Below are 19,531 nucleotides of genomic sequence, written 5' to 3'. Positions count from 1 at the left end.
ATCCGGAGGGATATGATGTCGCCAGCAGAGTGCATCTGGGCTTGGACTGGCCAATCACTTGACAGCTGAAGGTTATGCCGGGCTGTCACTTTTCCTGGATCTTTTTTTTTTGGGAAAGAATTTTTTTGGGGGTTGGGAAAGGTAAGTAGCTATTCTGAAATGTTGCTGGAACATCAAGCTTCTAGCAGTATATGTCTCTGCTGGCAATTACTTTGCTATGCATATGTTTGTAATGTGTATATAGTCTGAATGTAATACAGTATCCTGATCCAAGGACATGGGATAGAATTAGAAACTCAGTGCAAAAGGCAGGATTCCCAGTCCTCTAACTTGCATAATAGGAACAGGTAGGCACCAGAGAGAGAGAGAGAGAGAGAGGGGGGGGGGAAGGTGGAAGAAAGAGTGGTTAACCATTCTTCTACCACCTGGCTTTCCTCTGCAACATTACCTTTCTTTCCAGGATATGTTTCCTTATTTGTCTAGAAAATCCAGTCCTGCAATCAGATTTGGGGGGAAGTGGTTCGATGGGAGGAGTCGGCATGGGAAAATAAGTGGATGGCAGGAAGCTTAAGAGCTCTCTGCCTCTACAATGCTGCAGATTCTCCCACCCACACCCTGCTACTGCTGCTTTGCATGTTTGAGGCAGGTGCCCGATGGGGAATTCTTCACCGGTTGTCAAATCATCTAGCCCATGTCTCCATTTAGCTGGAGTATGGACTTGTGCAACTTCTTTTTCTTGAGAAATGTGTCATCAGCATTCAAAGCCTGGGGGAGTTTCAGCAGCAGCTTGGGACATGGAGTATGGTGTTGGCATGCGCAAAGTCAGAGATCCGACCTAGAGACTGGCATAACTGGAAATCGGCAAGAGGACATTTAAGCTTGGCCAAGGATGGGAAACCTGTGGCTTTTCTAGATGTTGCTAGACTCCCAGAGTACTGAAATATACGCCATAGCCAGTGTTCGAATTACGCCAGGCGTATTTTGCACCTGGCTGTCAGCCACTTGCGACCAAGTGAAGATGGCCAGGTGCCAGGATGACACGTAACATCTCCACTGTCTGGAGGTGCATGCCTGGAGATCCTTGGATCTTGACTGTTTTCACACACTAGCAACACGTCCTGTAGACTTCTACCTGTTGTATTTATCTGCACAATCAGAATTAATTTCAGGAACCAAAAAGACAAATTGAAAAATCCGATATTCAAGCCGTCTGCCCAAAAATGGCAACTAGGCGACTGTAACCCTGGTTTAAGGAGCCATTTGATGCCTAGCTTAAATATCTCTGTTTCTAACACTGACTGCAGCATGTCACCAAGCAGCCCTGTCTTTCTTTTGGAATCGGTTTGTGACAGATTAACCAAAACTTTTGCAGCTATTGGATTCCAACAATCATCTGTCAGAAACCTTTGGCGAATGGTTGGGGGGGGGTAGGTAAAGGCAGGAAGAAGAGACCTGGCGTCTTATTACCAGTGAAATTATGGCGTTTACATTCCCACCCTAGCCCAGCCAGAGCACCGGCTATTTTAAGAGTCCTAGTACAGGAAACATCTCTAGAGTGCTGCTCTGAATGGCTGCTTTTCATTGGTTCCATTTGGCCATCTAGGGGAAGAAAGCTTCCATTGATGTGAAGAGCATCTGTGAAGGATGAAGTGCAAGTAGGAATGATGGACTCTGGCGCTAATGAAAGGACAAATTGTCTTGTTGGGCATTTTCATTGGCAATATCTTGGAGTGTGCATACAGGCATAAAGTGTTGATGATGATCTTGGAAACCAATTGATACAATAAGGAATAATTTTGGTGCATTTTGGAGTTGTTGTTTTTTAAATTTGCAAGGAGGGGAAAGCCAATTCAGTGTTAGGGTGTGCATGGTATTATATCCCCACCCCCACCCCCATTTCCACCGATTTTTGCCATTTAGAGGACACATGTAAAGCTACAAATAGATTCTGGCTGTGTGAAATGCAACATAAATAAGGTCTGCACAAAGCAGAATATGTTATGAAACAGTTATGAATCCTAATACGTGGTACAGATTGAAGCTACGATGTGTATTGGAGAAAACAAATAAACTTTTTTATTTGTTTCTATTTTCATAAGCCGTTAAGAAAGAAATACTAGTTATTATTCCTCCTTTCTCAGTCTGTGTTAGCCAGATGGAAGCATATAGTAACAGTTGTGTGTACAGAGTTGCTATTTCTGTCTCTTAGAACAACATTTTCCCCATTTTGTAGACTGGCACAGGAAAAGGCTTGAAAAGACTGAAAACAACTCCGTGTACAGTGACAGTAAGACGGTAACCAGCCTTTATGAAGCCATCTTTGGTGCAGCCTTTTTTTTTAATACAGTGGTACCTCTGGTTACGAACTGAATTTGTTCCGGAGGTCTGTTCTTAACCTCAAACCGTTCTTAACCTGAGGTACCACTTTAGCTAATGGGGCCTCCTGCTGCCGCCATACCACCAGCGTGCAATTTCTGTTCTCATTCTGATGTAAAGTTTTTAAGCCAAGGTTCTACTTCCGGGTTAGCAGAGTCTGTAACCCGAAGTGTTTGTAACCCGAGGTGTTTGTAACCTGAGGTACCACTGTACTGTGTATGGATGGTAACTGTCAAAAAAAGGTTCAAGTATCTTGGGTACATCTGAAGACTTCTTCGTTTTTGCCAGCCTGGTGACTAACAGCTTGCAAGCAATGTGCAAAAGAGTGGCTAGAGCGACTTCCCTTTATCTTTCCTCTCTGCCAAGATCAGAATCTTAAGCCATTGTATGGCCTTAACTGGCAAGGGCAAAAGTGCTCTTTCATTCAGTGAGAACTTGCAGAATTCACTGGTACCAGTTATGGTGGGGTGACCACCATACTTAAATGGACTTAAAGGGGAATTAGATTCTGGTCCTGGGTGGGGTTGTACTAAGCATGCCGTTTTGAAGGAGTGCTCCTGGACTTGGTGCCATCTGTGGAGCTGCAGATAATGTCAGTGGCCGAAAGTGCAACTGTGGTGTTATCTTGCTTCAGCGGTGCATGCTTTGGTAACATCCTGACTAGATTACTGAAGTGCACCCTGTACGGGCCTGCCCTTGAAGACTGTTTGGACACTTTAATTGGAGCGCAATGTGGCAGCTGGAACATTTGTTAGGAGCTAGGCATTACAACAATATTATAGTTTTTCTACATGAGTTATATGGGCCCTGGACCATTTTAAGGTGCTGTTAGTCCTAAAGCACTGCCTCAACTGTAACATTGGCATCTCAGTTACAGATAGGTAGCCGTGTGTATCTGAAGAAGTGTGCATGCACACGAAAGCTCATACCAAGAACTAACTTAGTTGGTCTTTAAGGTGCTACTGGAAGGAATTTTTTTATTTTGACTATTGGCATCTCAGGCCCTGTTCTCAGTTCCACCGATGAGTTCTGTCAGATTGGCAGCTACAAGGGACAGAGCTGTCTCTGGGATGGCCTGTCACTCATGCAATACGCTCCCCGGGGATCTATGTATGGCTTGGTGTTGTGCTTTCATTATTATTTCAGCCTGTATATGGATAATTTTTCGGAGCAGAGTCTTAGCAAATGTGCATCTGTTGCTATTTGTTTTATTTATTTGAAGCATGTCTGAGCCGCTTGATATTTTAAAATCTCTGATGCAGTATTCAATTATACAACAGTAAAACAGTGAAGCAGCACTGTAAAAAACAGATGCCACGTTAGAAACCAGTAAAGCATTGCTATTATTATAGGACCCTGGCCCAGTCCAGCAGCGTAACTAGACTTATTTCATATAACACATTGTTTTTGTTTGAGTTAAGATTGCTTACTATTTTCAACTACATCCACAGAGCACCTACTGTTAAAATAGCATTATTTTAACTATGATTATAACGCTGGAAGCGCCTTGTAAGTGACTGACACACACTCTTGGGAGAACAAGCTCCATTTATGCAATGGTGGTGACAGATTTAGGTTATGTTATGTCTGCATACATATAGATGCAATTTGGTAGAGCCTATTAAATACAGGTCAATGGTCCCTTGCATATTTCCTATTGGGTAAGCAAGTTTAGGACATCTGGACAAAAGTTTCCATACTGTTATATCTTTTGTGTGATTGAAAGATATACTGGCAGGCAGAAATCAAGGAAAATATAAATGTTCTGCTCAACAATGATGCCTGATGCTCTTTTAGATATTTTGTCAAGGGAACGGAAATGAGCTGCTTCTGCTGTAGCAGACCAAATCTGACATGAATTCATACTTCATGTTGACATATTATTATGATCCGTTGGCTTCCAGACTCAAAATGTGGCACTGGTACTGGTGGTATTATAGTAAACAATGTCTTACTTCATAAAATATGGATCAGAGAGACATCTAGGAAGATGGAGTTTTTTGTTTTAATTTTGTGCAGCATCCCCCACACGTGCCATCTCAATTATCCAAATTCTAGAAACAAATTTCTGAGGCACTATGGGAAAGCTGGTTCTTTTTTTAAAGGATCCCTCCCCCTCATTGCTTGTACACATGAGGAAAGGGACTTTCCGAAGTAGAGCTGCTAATATTACGAGTACTTAAGCAAGTTCTCCTATTCTAAAAGCTCCTGTTTCAAGAGTCAGTTATTTGAAATAAATGAAGCTTAAGTTAGAAGTTTTTAAATGGTTGGATGAGGACCAGAGGAAACCCTACACAATCATGAAGCTTAAAGTACGTTTTCAGCTGGGTAGCATGTGGTTTTATGGTGGATTATTATTATTATTTGGAAAATCTGAATTAAATGGCCGGGGATGGGGGGGTTAGTCTGCCACTTGGATGAGGACAACGTCTTGTGGACCACATGAGAATCCACTTTAAGCTGCTGCATGTACGCAGCTTGAAGTAGTTGGCAGCAATTCAGGGGATTGTGGTGCTGATCTGTTTGTGCCATAGCAATGGCATGATTGCCTGAGTCATACACCAAAATAGACCCTGGATTCACACATCAGTATAGCCCTATTGGCATTGAATGTTGAACATGTGATGGAGAGAGCAGGGTCGTTCCTTCTTGCTGTCCTCACCCATTCTGTTCAAATCACTCACCCTTTGCTCGCTTTACTAGGGAGGGGGGTGGTCTGTGGGGGAGCCTGCTGTTCCAGTCAAAAGATTCTAGAGCCTTTTCATGTTCCAAAGTTTAAAGCTTGGAGATAAAGCAGAGTCCTTATCTCTAGCAAACAGCTTTCCTTGAGTCACTGCAACTCTGCAAAATCTGAAGGCCAGGAAAGTGGAATGTCTTCTTTTCTCCCACCATTGCCGCCACTAAGTCTTGTGACGTTCCAATTGTGTTTTAACTCCCTATTAAAAGACATTGCTTCTATTTTCCTCAAGCTTGTTTTTTGCTTCACATTCATCTTTTTCTCTTTTTTCCCTACAATGATAGGTTGAAAAATGACTACATGTTGCAAAGGAGAAATGACACAAGGCCATTGTAGTGGATGGTTTGGACCAGGGAAATATGGGTTCAAATCTCTGCTCAGCTTTGAAACTTTCTGGTTGAGCTTTGGTCAGTCACCACCTCACGTACATAACAAGGTTCTTGTAATTAGACATGTGGACAGGGAGCTATGTAAATTTCCCCGAGCTCCATGCATGAAAGACCTCTGATCAATTCAAAGATTTGTGGAATGGCACAGGCACCAACACCAGTAAACATACCCATTTGTGTGTCATGTGAATTGAGCTTCTGCCCACTCACAGGCATGTGAATACTGCCAATGGTGTAGTGCTAATGATTCCGTGCTTCAGCAGTAGCCAAATGTGTTGCCCTTTGGATGTTGTTGAACTCTCAGTACTCTAGTCAGCACAGCCAATGGTCCGAGATGATGGAAGTTGTAGTCTACTGCCATCAGGAGAGAACTGAAGTCCCACCTAAGTATTTTATTGAAGTTGAGAATAGGTAACAGCTTTGCGGACACTTACCAGTGAACATCAGCTTATTGTGCTGAACACCTCAAGAAGACTTTGAGATAGTCAGTGGGAATCTACAGGTGGTTTTGGGGAACCTGCTGTTTTTATATAATAACAGGACTTTTGCCTATTGCTAAAGTCCTTTTCTCTTCCATACTAGTGGAAGAGAAGTGTGATACCACAAGACAATGTTTGCCCCACAAACCTACGCCGATGATTACAACAGTTTCTTTTACCCAAGGAATTTTTAGTCCTGTGTGATTGCTTGAGAGCTTGACAGTTCTTGGTTATGCATGCATTTCACATAGCCCAGTGGTTGAGCATCTGCTCAACCCAGGTTGGTTCAAGGTAGGACTAGGAGAGACCCTTATCCAAAACCCTGCAGAGTCATTGCTGGTCAGTAGAGACAGTACTGAGCTGAATGGACCAGTTGGGCTGACACAATATAAGGCAGCTTCTTAGGTAGGTAACTTTGGAGAAAGCCATGATTTGTTGTGTAGATGCTCTGCTAGTCACAATCCTTTGCTTCTTTTTGAATGGAACAAGAGTCCTTTGTTCATTCTCACCCGTGTACTTAAATGATTTTGCAAACAGGGAATATAAGACAGTTTGATTAATCACTTGCATGTTTCACCATCCAGTTGTCCTTGTCTCTTTCTCCTTTCTTCTCCTCTCCCCATTTGAAAATGTGTGTGGGTGCAGTGAAGGCCTGCTAAACAGGTGAGTCATGAACTTGAACAAACCGGCTGTGTTGTATAAAGGAGGAAGAAACAAAATTTCCTCTCACTGAATTATCTTTGCAGCTGGCTGACATGGCCAAGGATTCTGGCACGGCCAACCACAAATATTTTCAAAATAGGCACCAGCCTCTGCATCATGGGATGGGTTTAGAAGCAAAACACATTGTTGCACTTCCATGTGACGTCTGTTTTTTGTCTCAACACCTGTGCTTCAAGCATACTTAATCTTGGTCGTAGTAAGGACTAGAACAGTATTTCTCACACTGCTGAGATGCTTGATTTCAACACACTAGCAATGTTTCTGGAGCCACAAGCGATCCCCAAACTTGAAATCGTGCATCCGTGGCTCAGTCTCCCCTTTGAAAGTATAACTTGTGTTCCAGCTTAGTGTCTGTATAAGCTATTACCTAATTATTAGGCTGTGTGCTTGATTATTTTTAGAGGCAGAGCTTTCCTGGATTTATGCTTGCTGTTAATTTGTGTTAGCAGTTTAGCTAGAAAGTGGAGCGAGATTGCACAACACTTGCCTTCAGCAATCCTTAATTTAGCCGCAATGTGCATTGGATTTTTATCTTATTTTATTTTTGCGTGTGGCATTTTGGTTTTTGCTATGTATTCAGAATTAATTTTTAAGTTGCAGGGAAGATGCATGCCCTTTGCAGTAGGCCTTTGAATCTTTGTGTGTGTGTGTGTGTGTGTGTGTGTGTGTGTGTGTGTGTTGTTAGGCTTCTTCTTGTTGTTTAGTCATGTCCGACTCTTTGTGACCCCATGGACCAGAGCATGCCAGGCACTCCTGTCTTCCACTGCCTCCCGCAGTTTGGTCAAACTCATGTTGGTAGCTTTTTCGCTTGGTTATTTGTAATGTGTCATGTAACACATTCTAGATGCTAAATTTTCTGGGGCGAGAGGGACTCGCCATCTCTAGAGTCAACATTAACATGAAAATACAGTGAGGTTGTTTACTGTCTGATCGGAGCAGGTACGTCATGCTCAGAATAACAAAATTCATTGTCGGCACTTTGAAAATAGTCAAAGTTTAAAAAATGGGCAAGGATGTTCTTGTGACGTTTCTATTTGTGTGTAACTGTATTGTGTAGCAAGTACAAACGCACCAGACTACGCATTCACTTGTATTTTAGTTTCCTCTCCCTCGAGTTGGCAAGACTTGTCTGACATCATCAAAAAACCCAAGCTTTTGGTGTCTTCAGCCCAGTCCTGAGGAATATTCTGCCAGTAGAAGTTCAGCAGGCGCCTTCTGCTTTAACCTTGAAACATTCACTGAAAACTTTTCCTTTGTTGTTGGAGATACCTTATCAAAGGACAAATCCATTAGCCCAAGTAGGCAAAACACACCCAACTCTCGGTTAGTACTGAATCCTGCTCTGTTTGCAGTAGTTCTTTACAACTGAACTAAAGTAAGTTTGAGGCTGGACTGGTGGCATGTTGGGTCAGTGGCTATTGGAATAGGTGGAAGAGTAAGAGAAGAAGCTTAGGAAAATCAAACAACCCTACTTCTCAAAATGTGTTTTTAATAGCTCGTTGTGGTGTATAGACTGTGGCCAGTGAGTCACACTTCCATAAGTCAGATTATCCTGTGTTTTGGGGTGTTTATTCAGTAACACAAAATAAGAGCTGGTGATCATGTTTCAGAGTTGCTGTGACTTAATACTTCTTCTTGATGATCTGATTGTTTTTATGTGCTATGTTCCTCCCTTGCTATTTCTGTCTTCCTATCTTCCTCTCTTTGCACCTGTGATACCTTCAGCAGATGGCTCATTTTTCTTAAGGTATCTTTTAGTGAAATAAATAAGAGGCCCATACTTATATTTAGGCTTGTTTTTGTTGCATTGTGTACCCGTTTTTGTGGGGTGGACAATCTTACTTGATGGCTAGCTTCATTTTATTATATTTCATTGTTTTGAAATATATGTGCATCCAAGGATGCAGCATACAGTACCTGAAATTAAGCAGGTATGGTCCTGTTGTGACCCTGGATGAGAGGCCTCACCTCAGGAGACAATACTGTGTGTGTGTGTGTGTGTGTGTGTGTGTGTGTATAAGCTTTGTGAATGTGTGTCAGTGTACCTTTCCAAACAGCTATTTAAATCAGTCAGTAGAAGATGAGACTCTTAATCTCAGGTTTGTGAGTTTGAGCCCCACGTTGGGCAAAAGATTCCTGCATTGCAGAGAGGGTTGGACTAGACTGCCCTCATGGTCCCTTCCAACTCTACAGTTCTTCTAAATGTTAGGTGGGCAGAGGTGGGTTTGGGCTATACTGATAGATTGCTAGCTGACTTGCTGTGGGTTGACAGGAGTTTCTCACTCCTGTTTGTTTGACAACAAGAAGGTTCTGCTCTCCCTCCCTGCTAAATGAAAGCATTATAATCTCTGATCTGCAATACAGTGGTGCCTCGCAAGACGAAAAGAATTCGTTCCGCAAGTCTTTTCGTCTTGCAATGTTTTTCGTCTTGCGAAGCACGGTCCGTCACAACTGCGTGTCTTCAAGCGGCTTTAAAAAAAAAGCGCAAGACGTTTTCGTCTTGCGAAGCAAGCCCATAGGGAAATTCGTCTAGCGAAGCAAGGCAAAAACGGAAAACCCTTTCGTCTAGCGAGTTTTTCGTCTTGCGAGGCATTCGTCTTGCGGGGCACCACTGTAGATTTGTACTTCTAGAATCAGGTCATGCTGGTGTTCAGTAGGTAACTGGTTCTGACTTCTAAGCTGCCACTTTGCATCCGACTCCCATTTGATGGATTTCAGTGGTTCTAGTAAAAATCAAAGAAGGTCCTATAAGCCTGAGGTGTTCTCAGTGCTTTTGTTGTCATAGTGCTCACCAATGTGAAGTACCATCACCTTTTTCTTCTTCTTTTAACTGCCATTGGCAGCCATTTTGTGCTGCCACCCGCAGCAGATATGAGTTATAGCACCTCATTTTTTAAACCCTCCCCCCAAAGCATCAGTACAGAGAATACTTCGCTAGTTGGGCCACAGGTCTGAGGCAATATAAAAATCCCTTTAGTAGAACAATGTGCTCGTACTCAATTGCCTGCTTCTTTTTCTTTGTGCATGTTTAATATTAAAGCTAAGTGTTCTTACAGTGTGCCAAGCACACATTGTACCTTTGCATTAGCTACGTAATCAGTCATGTGTCCATCTTTAAAAAACATGGTCAGCTCTAAAATCAACAACAACCTGTTGACATCTGTATATGCCTGATAGGATATAAAACTCAAGACATAACATCTTCTCTTTCAGGGCTCATTGTTGGAGTGATCTTGAGATATGGCATACCTCCCACCAGTGGTCATGATAAACCGTTAAGCTGTTCCCAGGAGGACCGGGCTTACACAACTTTGTTGGTCAATATCAGCGGGAAATTCTTTGAATACACCTTAAAAGGAGAAATAAGTCCTGGAAAAATACACAATGTGGAACAGAATGACATGTTGCGAAAAGTGAGAGCTACCTTTTTGTTAACTGTGGTTGTTTATGAATGCATTTATTTTTGTGCTGGCCTGTTTTCGCAAGTCTCTTTCAGATCTCAGTACGTGTGACAATATGTGATACTTTCATTGTAAGGTTCTGTATTTTGCAATGTTGTTCAGATGTGGTAAGGAGATCCGTTCATCTGGATTCCCTTACCCTTAGTATTTAAGAACTTATGCTTACTGGTTCCTCCAAGACAGTTTGGTAGTTCAAACCATTGACACTGGACTATCCAGAATAATCATTCCCCATTCTTCCTCACCCTGGTCCTGTAAAGTATGTTGCTGGTCTCAGTGCAGCGTGGAGCAGAATATCATGTTGCCCAAGGTTACTCAATTCAATTCCTTAGAACCTAGATTTTCTTTTTTTGTTCAGCCTGCTGATTTTAAAGCAGCCCTTCACATCCTTAGGTCCCTCAAAACTTGCCACATCCCCAACTAGCATGTCTTATTATGACCAGGGATGGTTGGAGTTGGAGTCTGACAACATCCGAAGACCTAAGGTTGGGAAAGACTGCTGTGAAGGGCAACCAAGCTAGTATCTTTGCCTCTTCTGGAACACCTATATGACCACTTTATTATGTGCCGAATATAATCCTGGTTAGAAAACAAACAAACAAATAAATGTCATGAGAGTGATGGTTTTCTGAATGAACCCTAGACCATGGAACACTTAAAAAGAAAAAGAAAAACCTCTCTGCAGGAAACTGAGCATGTTTATAGCTTATTGGAATGAACCTGCGTTCCCTGATCTCTAGGAAATGATTGGTTTAATATAATGGCATAGGAAATCTGTAGGCAGATGTTTTGAGGATAGTCACCTGGAAACATTGTCTTACAGCTGTTTTTTCTGTGTTTTCTTTAAAGGTAACATTTGATCCAGAAGTGTTTTTCAACATCCTCCTGCCTCCCATTATTTTCCATGCTGGCTATAGTTTGAAAAAGGTAAACCTGAAACATTTTCTGAACAATATTGCTCTGCTGGTGTGGACTTTGGTCCCGAGAGTAGAATACTCAGCTGTTAAAATCTGCCGTATTTTGAGGCAGAGTTAACTAACTCCTACTGGCTTGAATCCAGTGGACCATTCAAGCAAGATCATTCCTGCAGCAGCAGACCATCTATTCTTCCTCCACAAATGCTGAATTGTAGTTTTTCATTCTGTGCTGTAGGTTGTTCCTATAGATCCCCCCAAGAGATTTTTGAAGTTTGTTGGGTTGCATGGAGGAAGGCTGCTTGCAGGGAGCCTTTGTTCTATGCCAGGGATGTCCAACAGGTAGATCGTGATCTGCTGGTAGATCACAGTGTGTCCATGGTAGATCTCCCCCCCCCCCGAAAGCTCAAGAACTTTGGCTCCCTAAAAAAAACCTCAACTTTGGTAGATCACCGCCAGTTTTTTATAGTGGGAGTAGATCTCAGTCTCTTGAAAGTTGGACATGCCTGTTCTATGCCGCGTAGTTTGCATAATACTCTCTGTTCAGCCTTTGGCATAAAGGTCTGTCTCTAACTGATAGGCCTGTAGGGCTGTGCACCAAAAAATGCACCAGACAGACCTATCTGAGGATGATATTCCATAGATGAGGGGCCAGTATTAAAGACACTTTCTCTTGCTGCCACACACCATAGCTTTGCTAGTTGGGGCACTATGAGAAGGGCCCCTGTTAATATCAGGGCATGGGTTGGTATCCCAAACCATGTCAGTAAATTATACACACAACCCAGATGGATACAACCTGATCTTCTAACAATCCACATACTCCTATGATCTTTGTTTCCCCCTTAAGAGATAACATGAGCAGATGGGACTCATTAACCCGGGAAGGTAGCCCATCCAAGAGAAGGAAGACTCTGGTCCTAAACCTCAGCTGCCTTGTGGGATACCTTTGGGAGAACTAGATGCTAAGGAGTAAACCCTACACAAATCCAGAGTGGAGTTCCTAAGATGGATGGATGGCGCCTTGTATGCCTCCTCCCAGCACGGCTAAGCTGGTGCCAAATGTATCGCTCTGATTTCCTTTGGACCACATCAGAGAAGCCAAGAGGGGGGTCTTGTTGCCTGGGCAGTCCAGGACCTCCATACACACTTCTCAGGCTTGCTCCCCAGGGAGGTCACTTCTGTGCTGCTAATGCAGTGGTTTGATTTCACCCGCAGAGGCACACTCCATTGTCTGTGCCAACAATCTGTGTTCAGGTAAGCAAGCTTCTCAAGCATTTACGGTACTGTAAGACTAAACAACAACAACAAAAATAGATGCACTAAGTTGCTGATTGTTTTGAGAGCTCACTATAGTTAATGGTTGCTGAAGCCTTAATGGCTGCATTTAGTTCATGTTGGAAATTGGCTGTGGGCGACACATTACCAGCCAAGCAGGGTGTGAGAGGAGTTGAAGGAATAGGTTTCTTGTTCTGTTTCACCAAGGCATTCTTATGGATTTGCTCTAGTGAATTTGGGCCAGGTAGACCTTCATTCAAATCCCCTTTTGCTCAGTTGAGTAGTTTCATGGAGAATTAGGAATGTAGCTCACTGAATTACAGCAATTATATCTTATGCTGAATGGGGCTAACTGCCTCCCATGTCCAAGGTATATGTCCGTGTTGCTTTCTGCTTCACCCAGCCCAGCACTGGGTCTCCTTAACGTCCTTTCTGATGGAACCATTTCTAAACAAAATTCTTTCCTCTAGTCAGTTTCATAGCATGGATCTCACTTTCACACACTTGCTCTCAACCAAATCTTTTTCTTAGGAATTCTCAGTCTGTAGCTAGCAGAAACTATGCTCCCTGGAGTACATGCTACATCATCTTCTGCTCAGAAGGCTTAGGCAGTGGTTCTCAACCTGTGGGTCCCTAGATGTTGTTGGACTACAACTCCCATCATCCCTGAGCTCTGGCCTTGCTAGCTAGGGGTGATGGGAGTTGTAGTTCAACAACATCTGGGGACCCACAGGTTGAGAAAGCCTGGCATAGAGGGACCTAGATGATGTCCTCAAAAACTGCTGCCTTTTGTTATGGATTGTTTATTATCCACTGAAACATGCACATGAAAAAGCAACCTTTTTGCTCCTTTTATTTATTTGACTGATTCTTTGCATTGCTTACGCTTATTGACTTCTTGGTTAAATAAACCTGTGAGCGGGAGGGAGCCGTGATTAATCTTGCCCTTATTAACCTCTGCCCTCTTAACCAAGTCCCTGAGAAGTAATATGCTAGCCCTCCAGGCTCCTTGGGTGGTTAGAGATGGGAATCTGGCAGAGTTTCACTGGGTACCCCAATTAAATCTCTTTCCCATGCACCCACATACTTAAAAACCAAACGTGCTGTTTAGCCTAGGGGATGGTGACAGTTATTCTATTGTGTTTGTCCAGCTTGGTGAAGTGGTAGGCCTGATCCGCAGCAGATGGCTCCATGTGGGCTTTAACTATCAACCCACTGAGTGTTGCTTAGGTTATTAGCTGAGGGTGTGTTGCAGCAACCTGTAATCACATAGGGGCTGCCCTTTCCAAGTTGAGCTGCGGGTGCCCCTCTTTCTCTGCAAGAGCTAAAGAACCTGTTCTTGGAAAGCTAGGAGAGAAGAATTAAGCTTCCTCTAAGAGTGGTCTCTTGCTGAGGAAACTTTTCAAAGCACTGCTTGGGCCAGATGGATCCTGTCTGGAGAGTTGTCTGATGGAGCAACGAAGAAGTTCTCCACCAAACTTCTTCTTGCTCTTGTTCAAACTCAAGGCGTTTAAACAACGCCTTTGTAAATCCACACTGTTCAGAATGGCACAGCTTCCCTACTTGCCTTGTCTCTTCCACACCTCTGTCTGGGGTTCTGTTCATGATTCCCTAAGTCACTGGGGTTTTGAGCCTTGATTTGATGGCCAGCCTGAGCCATTTATACCAGGCCGTCCCAAAGTACGTGGAATCAAAATATGACTCGGACAAGACTAATAACAATCTCCCCAATACTTATTTATTAAAAAATTATGCCACTTGCTGTAACAAAAATCTCTAAGCTGCTCACAATAAAAACACAACATCCAGTGAATTTTCCTAAAAATGAGAGAAAAAGAAAATGCAGCTGTATCTCATAAATAAAATTAAACAGTACAGGAAAGAAATTTGTTAAGAGGCGTTTAAGGATCATTACTGACTTTGCCTCATGAATTGCTCAAAGGAGAGCATTCCATAGAGTGGGTGCTATTATCAAGAAAGCCCACTTATTCATTGTCACCAAGTAACAAACTGCTTGTTGTGGAACAATGAGCAGGGTCTCCTCAGAAGATCTTACAAGATCAGCTTAGTTTTTTTGAAATGTTCCCTATATTTCAGAAGGATCACACAGTAGAGTTGGAATTTTTCTGTTCTCAGAATAGAATGTGACTTAACTAGAGCACTGAGAGTGTTGCATTCTTTGGAGTTAGAGAAGCGTTGCTTCTATATGGCTGCGCCTAACCCATTTTTTTCCCTCTACAGAGGCACTTCTTCAGAAACTTGGGGTCTATTCTGGTTTATGCTTTCCTAGGAACTGCAGTCTCTTGTTTCATCATTGGGTAAGTTGAGTTTTGAGATACCATTTAGTCTCGTGGGATATAATTTTGGCATCTCTTTATCATCCATTGTTGTGCCTTAGCTTGTCCAGCAAGATCAGTGAGAATATCTTGGATGCTGTAATCTCTTACCTCTCAAATAATCATGCATACACTGGGTTGCGTGTTTGTCATCAGTAATAAAGTCAGTTCAAAGAGAAACTCATGCTATTCTCTTGACAGCAATGTATTTTTAAACTTATTTTAATATTTTATTCTAAAATTTGTCATGATGAAGGGCAGGTAATTTTTAAAAACGATAAATTAAAATATTGTACATTTAAAAAATAAATATAATCTAGAACAATCTGGTTTAAATGCTTCACTGAATTCTTCTTTCTTTTTCCTCCCAGGAATCTTATGTATGGTGTTGTAAAACTAATGAAGCTTGTGGGGCAGCTCTCTGATAAGTTTTACTACACAGATTGTCTCCTTTTTGGAGCCATTATATCTGCTACTGATCCAGGTATAGACTTCATTGGGTTTTTTATGACACCTTTTTTTTCTTTTTACTGTTGTTGTTTATAGTATGAGAAGAAATAGCGTTAGGCAATTGTGTCTGATCTTTCCCGTGTCACAGAAATGTCTTTCCCCCTTCTATAAGGCGTAAGAATTGGAAGATTAAAGTATAAACTCATTACAAAAATCTATAGGAGAAGTGTGGTTGATGGCATTATTATTTTTAAATGCAGTATAAATTTCCTGTCTGGGAGCCTTAAAGATGGGGTAAAATGGCTAAGAAAAATGAAAAATGCACAAGGAGCTTTGCAGTGTGGCTGTCTGCCAAAAACAGTCCTGCAGAGGTAGTGATACAAGCATTTCCTTATCTCTCCCCAACCATAGTTTGTATAGACCTGTGTGGAGGGGGACCTCTTCTGTATCCCTAACAATGTGGGAATCTGCTTGTATGGATTCTTTCCACGCTGTCAGACAAGCATGAGGAGACCTATGCAGGAGGACCCAGTGGCATTCATGGCCCTTTGTGGAAACTGAGGCAATTTATAAATAACCTTGTCATGGACTCTTCTGACACTTGTTCTGGGGCTTTTTATGGGCTGCGGGAGAGGATTGGAGGGGGGGGGTGGAAAGAAGCAGGAACATTATCTTTCCCCCTCATATTTGTGCCAATATTCTAGGGTGCATTGTGCATCGAATTATGCCTGCTGCAATGCCTGCATTCCATTCTAAGCCAAATTGCAGACTTTGGGGAGGGGGCAATGCTATCTTGTCTTGTCCCCTCCCCCATTACCATCACCCCCTCCCATGCCATTGGGTTTAACACAGAACTTTGTGACGAATTCTGGAGAACTCAAACGTTTGTTCGTGGCTTTTTGGTTGGTCCTAATAAGGCCTTGGGACACGGGTGGTGCTGTGGGTTAAACCACAGAGCCTAGGACTTGCCGATCAGAAGGTCGGCGGTTTGAATCCCCGCGACGGGGTGAGCTCCCGTTGCTCGGTCCCTGCTCCTGCCAACCTAGCAGTTTGAAAGCACGTCAAAGTGCAAGTAGATAAATAGGTACTGCTCCAGCGGGAAGGTAAATGGTGTTTCCGTGTGCTGCTCTGGTTCACCAGAAGCGGCTTAGTCATTCTGGCCTAGTCATGACCTGGAAGCTGTACACCGGCTCCCTCGGCCAATAAAGCGAGATGAGTGCCACAACCCCAGAGTCGGCCACAACTGGACTGAATGATCAGGGGTCTCTTTAATAAGGCCTTAGTGTAGTTTTTGGGGTGTCCCGTCCCCCCTCTGCAGTGAACCAACATGGCTATGCACATTTTAAATCTGGGGCAGAGGAAAGGTGCACTGTTGCAGAGGCAATACTCCCTTGTGGCAACAGTAAGTGTTTACCATGTACTCAGTGAGATAATGCCAGATGTCTCCACATGAGGTCGTTTGCTGACTAAATGTTCCCCATGTGGGAACTGACAAGGTACTGAGTTACCTTGTGATAACTTGAGCACATGCAAAATGAATGTAGGAACTAGGCCTTGGATAGATGTTTAGGAGACCTGGTACTTTTGTGTGTGTGACTGTACTCATGAGTAGAGATGTTAAATTCTTGAGAATAATCTTTTGGAGAATATTCTTGAATATTCTTGATTATTGAGGTGTGTACATTTAAAGCAGTGTGTAGACGACACAGAATTTACAGTTTGTGGAGAATATTCTCCAGAGAATTTTCTAGCAGATAATATTCTTGAGAATATTCTCCAGAGAATATTTTCACCTCACGTCACTACTCAAGAGTATTGAGTACTATCACCTCCTTTTCTGCTGCCCATAGCAGCCATTTTGTCCTGACATTCGCAGCATCTACAACAAGATAAAAATACCAGGACCTCTTTTTTAAAAAAAAAGAAGTAGTACTGATTAGACCTTTCACCAACTGCCAACCTATATTAAATACCTTTGGTTTCATGGTTGTGTTATAGCTTGATAACATTCACTGCATATGAAGTCGGCAGAGAGCTGTTTCTTTCCTTCTCAAAATCACATATACAATAAGACCAATTTTTAGTGCCTTGCTCTTCTCTTTTCCCAATTGTAGTCACTGTACTGGCAATTTTTAACGAACTTCATGCTGATGTTGACCTCTATGCACTGCTGTTTGGAGAGAGTGTTCTGAACGATGCTGTTGCTATTGTACTATCTTCGTAAGTAAAAAAAAAATTAAGAGTTTTTGATGTGTTATGTGAAAGACCATTAATACAAAATGAACCAATTCCTGATAGTCTTGTAAATCAGATTTGGAAAGACTGCTGTTTTTGCATTTGCCTTGAGATCATTTGCGTGTGGTTGGGATGATAGATGGGAAAGATGCAGCTCCTAAGATAACTAAAGAAGGAAGAATTATGTGGGATAAATATTTTGCTCATTGCTGCTTCTTGTCCCCTCTGTTGCAGTTCTATTGTAGCATATCAGCCTACGGGAGGAAACATCCATGCTTTTGATGCAGCTGCCTTTTTTAAATCTGTTGGTGTTTTCCTTGGAATCTTTAGCGGCTCGTTCATGATGGGAGTAGTGACAGGAGTTGTGACAGCTCTGATATCCTTTTTCTGTTGAATGCTCCCAGTTTTTGTGTGTGTGTTTTTTTGCAGATGCCCACTCACTTTTGACTTCATTCTCTGGTGAAAGCAGCATTTCGTCTTATCGGCTACAATCTTCAGGTCTTCTGCCTGTAGAATCATAGAGGGCGTCATGCCATTAAAAAAATATAAAACACTGTACTAGAAAACTTCACTGAAATATAGACAACTTTGTTTTACAGGTAGATCAGTTTTTAGGTACAGTAGTCAGTTGCAGGTGAGGTCCCCCATCCTAAGAAAGCTGGAATAGGGATGCAAAAAAAAAAAGGCAAGCAGACAAACTGTGAAGCAAGACAGCCGTGAGATCGGAAGCCAAGAAGGTTGACAAGCAGAAACTCCCTAGAGCAGTGATGGTCAAACTTGGCCCACCAGCTGTTTTGGGACTACAACTCCCATCACCCCTAGCTAACAGGACCAGTGGTCAGGGATGATGGGAATTGTAGTCCCAAAACAGTTGGAGGGCCAAGTTTGACCATCACTGCCCTAGAGGGAGACAAGGAAGCCAAATTGATGTGATCAGAATTTGGCTGCTGCCTAGATCAGGTGTGGGGAATCATTGGCCTTCCATATGTTACTGAACTACAACTTGCAAGAGCCCCAGCAAGCACAGCCGGGGCCAGGTATGATACGAGTTGTAGTACAGTAGTGCCCCGCAAGATGAATGCCTCGCAAGGCGGAAAACTTGCTAGACGAAAGAGTTTTCCGTTTTGGAGGTGCTTCACAAAACGAATCTCCTATGGGCTTGCTTCGCAAGACGACAATGTCTTGCGAGTTCCTGCGGGGTTTTTTTCCTCCCCCCCTTTTTCTAAGCCGCTTATCAGCTGATAGGCCGCTAATAGTGCTAATAGCGTTAATCCTCTAATCCGTCAATGGGCTTGCTTCGCAAGACGAAAAAACCGCTAGACGAAGAGAATCACGGAACGGATTCTTTTTGTCTTGCGAGGCACCACTGTATCATGTAGCAGTATTTGGAGAGAGCCAAACGTTCCTTACACTCGGCTTAGGTGAATACCCAGCTCCGACTTTATAAGCATTTATAACTTGGCCAGGTCAGGGAGAACCTGTGGTCTACATTTGGAGCCACAGTACTGTCACACGAGTACTAACTCATCACATTCAACCCTTTGGGAAGAGTTCTAATAGCTGCAGAAAATATCTAATGCTGTGAATTTTGCGATTCCTTAACGCAATAATCACGTAACAAAGTTCACAAAACTGCATTGCTTCCCCTTACTGGAGACTGCACTCTTTTTTCTGATGTCTTGGAGTACGTTCTTGCTGGCTGAAGCTTGTGGCTTTACAGGTAAGATGCTTTGATATATTAACAGGCTCTGGAATGAATAGATTTTGTGCTTATACAGTAATTGGTATTATTATTAGGAACATATTGGGTACTCATGTTGTCACCTTGCAAATTACACTTGTGCCGATGTTACAAAGTTGCATAGTATGCATAATATAAATGCATAATATGAATTTGATTTCTGGCGTAATCTATTTGGCAAAATGTTAACATGGAAACGAGTGGTGAACATACGATAGTCAGTATTGTATCTTTTGGCCCTTTAACTAGACTGCCTTCACATTGTAGATGTCCTGACATATATCTCCTTGTAGAAGTCGTGTGTTTTTCCTGGACATGGAACTCCTTTTAATGACCGGAGCTGTTAACATGTCCTCTTTGTAGATCTTTTTTCACAAATGGCTTTTCTAATTTATTTTGCAATGTGAAGACT

At 42.6% G+C, this 19,531-nt stretch overlaps 1 protein-coding gene across 2 annotated transcripts in view; it reads left to right on the top strand.

The window, feature by feature from the left end:
- The window catches only part of SLC9A7 (solute carrier family 9 member A7), a 50,154-nt gene that overhangs the window by 9,878 nt on the left and 20,745 nt on the right, over nucleotides 1-19,531 (top strand). For both annotated transcript variants that reach the window (XM_081199226.1, XM_081199225.1), the window contains exons 2-8: nucleotides 9,918-10,117; nucleotides 11,015-11,092; nucleotides 14,599-14,675; nucleotides 15,065-15,177; nucleotides 17,258-17,363; nucleotides 17,613-17,754; nucleotides 18,993-19,098. In XM_081199226.1, coding sequence (XP_081055352.1) covers nucleotides 9,918-10,117; nucleotides 11,015-11,092; nucleotides 14,599-14,675; nucleotides 15,065-15,177; nucleotides 17,258-17,363; nucleotides 17,613-17,754; nucleotides 18,993-19,098 — 822 coding nt within the window. The remainder of the gene's footprint in view (nucleotides 1-9,917; nucleotides 10,118-11,014; nucleotides 11,093-14,598; nucleotides 14,676-15,064; nucleotides 15,178-17,257; nucleotides 17,364-17,612; nucleotides 17,755-18,992; nucleotides 19,099-19,531) is intronic.

The sequence above is a fragment of the Podarcis bocagei genome (assembly GCF_964188305.1).
Source record: "Podarcis bocagei genome assembly, chromosome: 6".
Taxonomy (NCBI): domain Eukaryota; kingdom Metazoa; phylum Chordata; class Lepidosauria; order Squamata; family Lacertidae; genus Podarcis; species Podarcis bocagei.
The sequence above is the reverse complement of the archived record's forward strand: the minus strand, read 5'-3'. Positions and strand labels throughout refer to the sequence as shown.